Source organism: Propithecus coquereli, unplaced genomic scaffold (assembly GCF_000956105.1).
Source record: "Propithecus coquereli isolate 6110/MARCELLA unplaced genomic scaffold, Pcoq_1.0 Scaffold155, whole genome shotgun sequence".
In the NCBI taxonomy this organism is placed as follows: domain Eukaryota; kingdom Metazoa; phylum Chordata; class Mammalia; order Primates; family Indriidae; genus Propithecus; species Propithecus coquereli.
The window spans coordinates 4,511,105-4,522,769 of NW_012139969.1; the positions used below are offsets into that span (position 1 = coordinate 4,511,105).

Genomic DNA, 11,665 nt, shown 5'->3' on the forward strand with positions numbered 1-11,665 from the left:
CCACATATATTTTTCTATCACTTTTATTAGTCATTTCACAAATCAACTTTCCAGTAATCCTGTCTTTAACGTCATTATTTCTTTTCTTTAACTTTCTTCAGGGTTATTTTGCTGTTCTTTTTCTAGCTTGGTGAGATAAATGTTTTTCTCATTCATTTTCAGCCTTTATTCTTTCCTAATATGATCATTTCAAGGCTAGCATGTTTACATTTAGCACCACTTTAACCTAATCCCACAAGTTTTGAAATGTGGTATTTTTACTATATTTCAGTTCAAGGTAGTTTCAGATTTCCATTACAAATTGTCTTTAACCTATGGGTTATATAGCAATGTGTTTCTTAATTTCCAAATATATGGGGATTTCCTGGTTATCATTTTGTAATTGGGTTAAAGCTTAATTGCATTTTGAACGAGAACATAGTCCATGTGATTTCAATTCTTTGTAATCTGTTGACATTTGCTTTATGGATAGCATTTGGTTAATTTTTATTAACTGTTCCATGTATGCTTTAAAAGAATGTGTGTTTTGCAGTTGCTGGGGGCAACATTCTGTCACTGTCCATTGGGTCAAATTTGTTATCATATTGTTCAAGTATTTTATATCCTTTTTAGAATATTTACTCACAGATGTATTAAAGCTTCCCACTGAAACTGTGGATTTGTAGTTCTGGAACTTTTGGCTTATAAATTTTTTCTTTTTTTTTTTTTTTGAGACAGAGTCTCACTCTGTTGCCCCGACTAGAGTGCCGTGGCATCAGCCTCGCTCACAGCAACCTCAAACTGCTGGGCTCTAGCAATCCTCCTGCCTCAGCCTCCCAGGTAGCTGGGACTACAGGCATATACATATATGTACATTTCTATATAGGTATGTCTCCTCATGCAGTGCCTTGCTCATAAATCATAAATGCTCAATAAATGTGTCTGATCTCTGTCTTGTTCTTTTGCCCTTTGTCTCCTCAAAATGACTTGAAGAATCTTAACTATTGTTATTTAGATGACTTGTTTCTTCAGCTTTCCTATGAGCTCCATCACGGTAGGCACCGTATGCTTTTCTTCCTTGTAGCTACCACAGCACCATGACATTGTATTTCCCCAATAAACCTTTGAATATGTAAAAAAATAGGGATCATTTGTAGTCTCCCTGGGTAAGTAGCTATATTGGGAATAGAATGGGTTGAAATTATACTATATGATTAAGAACACAGAAGTTAATGGTGTAGAATGAACGATAGGAATTAAAACACCACGGACCCAAGTAAAGAGAGTAGAAATGGAGGTTCTGCTGTGTCCTCTGCTGGTCTGACACGGGCTGCTTAAGTATTCACGACAAGCCTAGACCCCTTTTCTTAATTCAGGTAGATCAGGACCCTTGATCCTGTTTTGGTCTAGATTTTTAGTACAAATTTCTTTTGAACGCTTTTTTTCTGATGAAATAGATATTGGAACCATGGGCTCTTCTTCATCTCAGGGCTATATTTCTTCCTAATATTTTGGTGCTTACTGTCCCCTATATTTGTATATAAAGCTGACAAACATTCTAGAACAAAAAAAGTTTCCCTTAACCAACTAAGGGTGAAATGTACAACTCTCAAATCCCCAGCCATGTAAGATATATCCAGACACTAGATTCCACAGATTAATGATAGTTTTACCTCTAGCTTTTCATTATAAAAGTCTCTTGTAGTATAATTTAGTGTAGCACGATTTGTGTTTTCTCCTACAAGCCTTTTGCTGTCATTATTTTCTTCATTGACAATACCAGGTTTTTTTCCTTTGGTTTCTAGCAGATACCGGAACTGCTTTTTCCTGTAGAAAGACAGTGTAGAGATTTAGAACATTACTTATCAGACTTATAAAAACATGTCTATTTTTGTTGACTTTAGAGGGGAGCACATGCTTTTTTGAACATCTGTTTTGTGAGTTTAAGTTTATTATTTATTTGAGCTCAGTTTGGTACTCCAATCTTTCTCTAATTAGGCTATTTAACTCAAATTCTTCTGTTCCATAACAACCAATCATCAACATAAACATGTCTCAAGCATTTCTAAGATGAAAAAAAAACCTTCACCTTAATAAAAAGCAATACAAAAATTAAACAATCACAGAGCACAAAATAACCCAATTAAAGATACAGTAGGGCAAACTTTCAAAGTCTTTATATCCCATAAAACATGTGTTAGTTACCTCTCATAAATCACACAAATAGTTCACAATTCCATTATGCACCTCAGTAGTATTACTCATAGCTAGAAAATGGAATGGGATACTGGTTTAAGTTTAGGCAAAAACAAAACAAGTGGAAACCAAAAAACCTCCAACTGTTAGCATATCATGGCAAGATCCCTAGTAGGAGGTTAAATAATGAAACAAGAAGCCATACTTGATTATGAAGAGGGACATACGCAGTGCTCACAGTATCACTTACAGAGCCATCAGCCCAGAATTCCAGAGGACTGCAACTCATCCTCCATGACGGTCGATTTCTGGTTTCCACCACTTAGGGTGTCTCTAAATGAAGGGATACTACTACTTTACTGTGAACTGAAGATTGGGAGCAGAAGAGGGATATATCTTTTTTAAAATTTCTTCTTTTTCCATTTAAAAGTATAACACAATTATTTTAGAAATTTTGGGAAGTATACATTTTGAAAAGTATGAATAAATAGATAAAAATCACTCATAAGTCATAAATCTAAATCTATGACATTGTTCACATTCAACATACTTCTTTGTAGGCTTTTTCTATAAATCTTTGTAAAAAGTTAACCTAAACATCTGTACCCCCATAATATGCTGAAATAAAAGAAAAAAAAAAAGTTAAGATCATACTAAACATCCAATTTTGTATACTGTTTTCACTTAATGCTATATAATAAGCATTTTCTCTATCATTAAAAAATGATAATTTTAATAAATGAATAAAAGTCATTTGTGATAGAGATCACCATTTACCTAATTGTCCTTTTTATTGGATATTTAGGTAGTGTAACTTTCTCATTTTAGTAAAGAAAATAAATGCAGATAAAGATCTATATCTGTATCTAATGTTTTAATTACAAAAACAATGCCCACATATATTTTTCTATCACTTTTATTAGTCATTTCACAAATCAACTTTCCAGTAATCCTGTCTTTAACGTCATTATTTCTTTTCTTTAACTTTCTTCAGGGTTATTTTGCTGTTCTTTTTCTAGCTTGGTGAGATAAATGTTTTTCTCATTCATTTTCAGCCTTTATTCTTTCCTAATATGATCATTTCAAGGCTAGCATGTTTACATTTAGCACCACTTTAACCTAATCCCACAAGTTTTGAAATGTGGTATTTTTACTATATTTCAGTTCAAGGTAGTTTCAGATTTCCATTACAAATTGTCTTTAACCTATGGGTTATATAGCAATGTGTTTCTTAATTTCCAAATATATGGGGATTTCCTGGTTATCATTTTGTAATTGGGTTAAAGCTTAATTGCATTTTGAACGAGAACATAGTCCATGTGATTTCAATTCTTTGTAATCTGTTGACATTTGCTTTATGGATAGCATTTGGTTAATTTTTATTAACTGTTCCATGTATGCTTTAAAAGAATGTGTGTTTTGCAGTTGCTGGGGGCAACATTCTGTCACTGTCCATTGGGTCAAATTTGTTATCATATTGTTCAAGTATTTTATATCCTTTTTAGAATATTTACTCACAGATGTATTAAAGCTTCCCACTGAAACTGTGGATTTGTAGTTCTGGAACTTTTGGCTTATAAATTTTTTCTTTTTTTTTTTTTTTGAGACAGAGTCTCACTCTGTTGCCCCGACTAGAGTGCCGTGGCATCAGCCTCGCTCACAGCAACCTCAAACTGCTGGGCTCTAGCAATCCTCCTGCCTCAGCCTCCCAGGTAGCTGGGACTACAGGCATGCGCCACCATGCCCGGCTAATTTTTTCTGTATATTTTTAGTTGTTCGGCCAATTTCTTTCTATTTTTAGTAGAGACGGGGTCTCACTCTTGCTCAGGCTGGTCTCAAACTCCTGAGCTCAAATGATCCACCCTCCTTGGCCTCCCAGAGTGCTAGGATTACAGGCGTGAGCCACCGCACCTGGCCTTGGCTTATAAATTTTTAAGGTTGTGCTAATAGGTGCATACAAATTTAAATTTGCTATGTCTTTCTGGCAAACTGAACCTGCTATCAATTTGAAATGATCCTCTTTATTTCTAGTATTGCTTTTAATTTTGAAGTCTATTTAGTCCTCAATGGCTACTCTGTTGTTATGGTGTATAGTATTTATATTGTTCATCTTTTCTCACTTTTTTACTTTCCAACTTTATGTAAACTTATGTTTCAGATATGTCTGTTGTAAACAGCATATAGTTGAACTTCATTTTTTTATCCAGTCTGACAATCTATGGCTTTTAATCAGAAAAATTAGTATATTTGCATCTGTATCATTGAGGTAGATTGATTACATTAATGGCTATATAATGGCTTCCTTGAATCCATGCCCCTTACAATGAGATTTTACAGCTGTGTAAGGCCTACTTCCAGGCCCCTTAAATGTCGCTCTGTGACTCACTTTGACCAATACAACATGGGAGAAATGATGGTAAGTCAGTTCTTAGCATAGGACTCAATCCTCAAAACATTTATGGAGAAGTTTTGATTTTTTATTTTACCTAGCATTTTTAGTTGTTTTTAACACAAGGGATGGTCAATACAACCAAACTCAGCATTTTCAGAAACAGAAGTTCAATAAATTCCCAATTTTGTACAGATGTAGAGCAAAACTTGAAAATCACTCTTCAACTACTCCATCACCACTCCTAATACCTACATCCTTCCAGGTGTTCGTGCTTTCAGTTCCCTTTCTATGTCTCTAGATTTATATGCCTACATATTTATTTTGTTTTTTATAATATTGAGTCATAATATAAATATCATTTTATGCCTTATTTCATTCAATTAAATTATGTTTCTGGATCATTTCATGTCAGAACAGGAGATTTCCTGTTCCTGAAAGATTTCAATCTTTTCCCCCTCCACCTTTTACAGTCATGTAATGACTGTAATGTAGATTGTATCATATGGATACTACATCCATAATGGAGAAATATCATGATATACTTAGTTTTCCCTATTACTAGGTATTTAGTTACTTTCCAAAGTCGAGCAACTACAAACAATAAAGCATGGAAGACTTGTACATAAATTGTCTGTGTGTACTCTTGTCCAGTGGATTTACTGGTATGTTATAGTTTCTTTGCCTCTGTAAATGGGATATTCTAATACTATTTTCAATAGTTTATTATTGCTATGAGGAACTGTTAATTATTTTTACATCAATATGTTGATCTAGTATCTATCTGGTCTCATTATTATATATTCTGATTAATTCTAAAAGTTTACAAGTTGAGTTCTTGTATTTTCTGGAGAATCAATTTTTGCTTTTACTGGTCAACTACTATCTTTTCAATTTCTTTTTTTTCTTTAAGTTGCTGTTATCTTTACAAATTTCTTTTTCCCATTTTCTTTTGCTTCACTTTGGTGTTTTTATAGCTTCCTGAAGTAAAAGCTTTATTCATTATTTTCTAATCTTTTTTGTTTTCCAGTAAGTACATTAAAGATACATAATTTCCTCTGAGTACAGTTTTGGCCACGTCCCAGAGGTTCTGACATATAGTAATTCTTGTTGTCAAATTCATTTATATATGATTTATTATTTCAGCTTTAATTTCCTCTTTAATTTAAAAGAGTTAAAGTATTTTTTAAAATATCCTTTTTAAAAAAGGAATACAGGCTGGGTGTGGTGGCTCATGCCTATAATCCTAGCACTTTAGGAGGCAGAGGCTGGAGGATTGCTTGAGCAACATATGGAGACCTTGTCTCTACAAAAAATTTAAAAAACTGCTGGGCATAGTGGCATGTGCCTGGAGTCCCAGCTACTCAGGAGGCTGAGGCAGGAAGATCACTTGAGCCCAGGAGTTTGAGGTTGCAGTGAGCTATCATGACACCACTGCACTATAGCCTGGGTAACAGAGCAAGACCCTGTCTCAAAAACAAAACAAAACAAAACAAAACAAAAACAAAAACAAAAACCCCAAAAACAAACAAACAAAAAACAAAAAGATAATTCAAGAGGTTCATATAAACATGCAGTAAAAAGTAAGCATCTACACACTTTGGAACCCTAGCGTCCCCAGTTGAACATCTAGAGCCAATCATTTTTTAAAAATCAAATATGTTTAAACAGCACAAGAATACCTCCGAAAAATATGCCCCATTTCTCACAAATTGCAAGCATACTATACAAATGTTCTATATCTTACTTTTTTTTTTAGAGATGGGGTCTTGCTAGCTCTTGCTAGAGGCTGGTTTCAAACTCTTGGCCTCAAGTGATCCTCCTGCCTTGGCCTCCCAAAGTTCTGGGATTAACAGGTGTGAGCCAGCCTCTTACATTTTTATTTTGAGACATCTTAGTAACTGTTTCATATAAGAATATCTAATTATTTTTAGAGCCGCAAGTAACTGGTCTTGTTCTACTGATGGACATTTAGTAAGTTTTCATATTTTTGCTAATATAAATACTGGCTGCAATGAAATCCTTGGACACATATATTTGTGTTCATGTAAAAAAACATCTGTAGAACAAATTCTTTTAAGTAAAGTTTCTAAGTCAAAAGGCATGTATGTTTAAAATTTGTTAGATATTGCTAAGTTGGTGTGAAAAATAATTACAGCAACTTTCATTATCACCAAGAGTATATAAGAGCCCTATTTCACCACACTGTATATCATCAAACTTTTAGTCTTTCCCCAAGAAGTTATTTCATTATTTTAAAATTTGCATGTCTATAACTTTGATTGAAGTCAAACATCCTCTTTCTCAAGTGTAACGCATTGACTGCCACACTGGAAAAAAAATTTTTTCCTTGGGACCACGCTATTTTATTAAGAAAATAGAATGAAAACTTCAAAAACAAAATGATCCTTTCTAATCTAATGTAAAATTTATTTTTTATAACTTTCTGTGCATGAGTTATTAATATATGCAACTTAAAAAATAGTTCTTGCAGCTCCCAAGGTGAAGAGATGTGTAAGTTACATATGCTTCATGAGGCCCCGGGCCTCATTATTTTGATTTATTTGATCTGAGTTATGAGATAAGTATATTAATATCTACTATAATAACTGAATTTGTCAATGTATACCTGTATTTGTTAATATGTTTAGAAGCTGTAATCTTGAGTACTCTGTTTCACAACTATTATCTTTTTTGGTAGACTGCAGTGTTTAGTGTCATCAATTCTATTATCTCTAATATCAATATTCTCATATTTGTTGTTGACATTTGCTCATTATATATTTTTATCCCTTTATTTTCAACCTTTAGGAATTTCTTTAGGGATGTTTCTCAAAACAACATATAAGTCAATTTTGAACTCACTCTGAGAGGTACTATCTATTAATAGGACAATTTAATTCATTAACATTTATTATGATAACTCATATGCTTTTCTTTTTTCTTCTCTTTCTACTTTTTGCTACTCATTTTTTTGTTCTTTTAGTAATTTAGAATTATACATCTAATCTTTTTCTAATGGCAATCCTTAAAATTTTAATACATACAGTCAAACATGTATTTTTCCATCAATTTTTGTTGTTAATTAGTACCTAATATCTCTCCTAAACAGGGAAAGAAACTTAGCAAACTTTAACTTCCATTCTCTTAGGATTTTCTGAGATTCCTATTTTTGAATTTTTTTTTATATTATGTATTAATACTTATCCAGAAAACTACAATTTTTACTAATTTATTTCCACACCATCATTTCTTGAATTCAATGCCTCCCTCAGTATTTTTTTTTTCCAAGCAGTTGGTGAGTTCTAGATGGGATTTAGATTGCATGAATCAGATACACTTGGGTAAGATCTGAATTCAGAACTGAGCTAAGGGCAGAAGTAGGAATACCACACAAGACACCCATTTTGTTGGTGTAAAGTACAGCAAGGCAACATGGCCCTGGGGCCAGGTTCTGAGGAGTGGAGTAGGGAATTTCCTGGTTCCCAGTGTAGTTAAAGCGGCATGATCCCGGGGCTCACAGCTAGGACAACAGCCTCCTATTGTCCATGATCGTAGCAAAAGTGGCAGTTTCCTTGTTGGTTTGTTCTGTACCAAAGTGCTCCACGACTATGGCAAAGGTAGCAGTTTCCTTGGTGGGTTTGTTCTGTGGTATCATTCTGGGAGTTATATTTGGAGGCTCAGTCTAGAGATTCCTTCCTCAACCCTTCCAAAAATTTCGTAGATATCTAATACCTTGCTTACTCTAACCAGAGTGACTTCTATTATCTATAACTGAATTGTGGCTGATATACCATCCTTGACTATTCTCCCTCTATCCATACTGTAACCTGTTAGTCAGTATGCTCTGTGATGTATACCTTCTAAGTATTTTTCAAATTATCCTCTCCTTTATTCCCACTGCCTTAGTTCAGGACCTCATAATCTCTCTCCTAAACTATAGACTCACCACTTGATTGGTCAGTCTTTCAATCTCTCTCTGCTCCAGTGGCAGCCTTTCTAGAGCATAAGTCCAATCACATGATTGTTGTGCTTAATTACAACACACAAATTTTCATTTTTGTTTGGCATGGATTACAAAGCGCTTCAAAATCAAACAACAATCTTTCTAGCTTAATTTCCTATCATTTATTCATAATCATTCCATGCCCCAATTATATTGAATTATTTATAATTCCTTGTGTTTTTGAAGATCTATTTACCCCATATCTTCTCCCTGAAAAATTCTTACTCATTCCTGAAGAACTAGATAAAATGTTACCTCCTTTGTGAAGCCTTCTTCAATGTTCTTTCAAAATGCAGTTAGTCTTTCCTATGCTTCTATAGCCCTCTCTTATAGCACCTGAAATATTGTGCTTTAATTGCTTATGTATATCTTTAACTTATTAGATTATAAGCCACAGGAGAACAAAGACTTTGTCCTACTTGCTTTTATATCCCCAAGACTTTGAATAGAGCCAATCACAAAATACATCTAGGATACATGTTTGTGGAATACATAAATGGCACAGTTAAGAGGTGTATGGAATTGATTTCTTTTTCTAGTGCAACAGTAATTCTATAAAAACTATACAAATTAAAGTTTACCTGGCATCACCCAGAATTGAAATCAGACGGTACTGGGGTAACTCAGAAGATGCTACATGTGCTAGGATTCCAAAGAGCCTTTCAGCCATTATCATGTCATTCTGCGTCACCTGAAGACATACCATGGAGAGGGGTCAAAAATGACACCATCTGTTAGCTGGATACAACTAATATAAACCCAAAGAAATGTCTAGATTAAATATTATCTTTTAAACCCAGAAAAGTACATTCTTCTGGGCCGTAGAGAGAAGAGTTTTCATTAATAATTCTCTTCCTTGAAGTGAAATGAAGATGTATAAATGTGCCTGATGTTGACGGAAGCTGACTGGGGATGATGAGCTAGTGCTGACTTAGAAGATGTGTTTTCCTGAGAATGATGTTTTAAGTACCTTAGATTCTTAATTATTTTTTCAGAAATCCTATAGCTTTTTGGATTAGAATTATTTAGAGAGAAAAATTCCCAAGTGTCAATGGGATAGATTCATTTCAATAAGGTATCAAAGGCAAGCCAAGGTATTGTTCATACCTTGCTCCTATTAATATAAGGATAATTTGTCCCTTTCTGAGAGACGGAACTCTCACAGGATTAGCGAGGATACTCCTGTACATTCTAAATTGGTATCAGCCTTTCTCCCCCCAGAGAATAATTTGTCACAAGTATACCCTGTGAGGGCTATTCCAAGATAGTACTAAAACCTGAAAGTAAGCCTTGTATTAATATCTCGGCATATCTTCTTTAATATAAAATAGGGTTGCTTGCATTCTAAATATTGTTTGTTTGTCTATTTAATCCAATGATTCCCAACCAGGGGTTATTTTGTCCCTTAAGGAACATTTTGCAAAGTCTGGAGACATGTTTGGTTATCACAAGCGGTGGAGGGGTACTACTGGAATCTAGAGGGCAGAGACCAGACTACTGCTGAACATCTCGCAGTGCACAGGACAGCCCCTTCAACAAAGAATTATCTGGCCCAAAATGTCAATGGAGCCAAGGTTGAGAAACCCTGGTATAGTTAAATTCTGGATCTTCAAAAAATTCATTCTTAACGCTAGTTGTAATATACCTTACAGGCATTTTCTGGAAAAAAAAAAACAATAATTCACAAACATCTTATACATATGAATCAGTGTAGACAGAATTTCTTCCCTTCCCTGGACCTTCACAGTTAATAAGGGTACTGCTCCCTCAAATCCTTCCTTTAGCTGAAAACTAAGTTGTTTGGTCCAATATAGTCACCTAGTGGCCAATGCAGGCCACTACTCCGTCTTTTCTACTTGATGCTGGTAATTCAATTTTATTCTACCTCAAGCAATATCATTCTCTCTTTTACAAAGAGATATAGAAATGTAATGTAACATTACTCTATATTGTCAAGGATTTTATAAGGAGGAATGTGTTTAAGGTATTTTAGTAAAGTATCAAATATTCCTGACAGTGACATTTTCAGAAATTCAAGTCAGAAAAAATTATATTGGTTCTTTCCAATTCTGTTCTACTTTATATAATTACACTATTCCTTCCTAATTCAAAGTTCTGTAATAATGGGTATCTTCTGGTAATGATTCATATCTGTGTATATACACTATTTAGGGTTAATTGGGATATCAATTTGGCCATTAGTAAGGGAGAATCACCCACCTATAGTCAAAATAACCATTCTATATCCATTCAAGGCTAATTTTGGAAACTTTTGGGACTAATTATTAGGTCCTACAAGGGTCTTAAGATCTCTCCTCTGGGGGACTACCAAAAGGTACACAAAAGTACACAAGACTAAACCACATCTCTTGAGAACTAGCTGGAGAAATTAAAAGTCATCTGAAGATTCTAGATTTGGCCAACATCCTCAACAGATGGCTGATACTGTGGTCATGGGAACATCATGGTTGACGCAGATTTCATATGGCTGCTTGCACACCAATCCAGAGACCTAAAACTATGAAGAATTCTTGGAGTTCTAGGCCACAGGTACCTACCTGTAGTGTATCAGCTGTAGGGATATAGGTGCTGTACCAGCAAAGCTGATTACAGTTCATCTTACAATAAGGAGTTCCTCTGAATTTTAAAGATTTTTTTCCTTTGGAGGATTATTTAAATTCAGTAGAGGTAGAAGCATAGTTATTCTCTTTTTTCCAAATTAATATTTAAAGAGAACATGGTTTTTGAGTAGCTGGGAGATTGCCCTTGTGACAAGCTTAGCAGAATCAATCTAAAAATAACTTTTCACTAATAATTTTCCAGTTCTTCAGTTCCAGGCCAGAGTTATCCAATGTAGTCATGGTACAGGCATCTGTTACCAACTATTAACAAAGCAGTCCTGGTGTTGACTTATGCTTGTTTTCTTTTCTTTTTCCTTTCTTTCTTATTTCTCCTTATCATCTCTTTTTTTTTTAAAGTCACTCTTCTTTCTCTTTATACATTCTGCTGTTTTTTTTTTTTCATTTTATTCTTCCCTTCCTCTACCATGACACTTATTAGTTGACACTTGAGTTCTACTTTCCCATCCCCTCTTG

At 34.3% G+C, this 11,665-nt stretch overlaps 1 protein-coding gene across 1 annotated transcript in view; it reads right to left on the reverse strand.

Moving 5' to 3' along the window:
- Window positions 1-11,665, reverse strand: part of LRRC49 (leucine rich repeat containing 49) — a 178,135-nt gene that overhangs the window by 12,946 nt on the left and 153,524 nt on the right. Inside the window, exons 12-13 of the mRNA XM_012640557.1 lie at window positions 9,152-9,261; window positions 1,653-1,806 (exon numbers count right to left, since the gene is read on the reverse strand). Of these exons, the coding sequence (XP_012496011.1) occupies window positions 1,653-1,806; window positions 9,152-9,261 (264 nt within the window). The remainder of the gene's footprint in view (window positions 1-1,652; window positions 1,807-9,151; window positions 9,262-11,665) is intronic.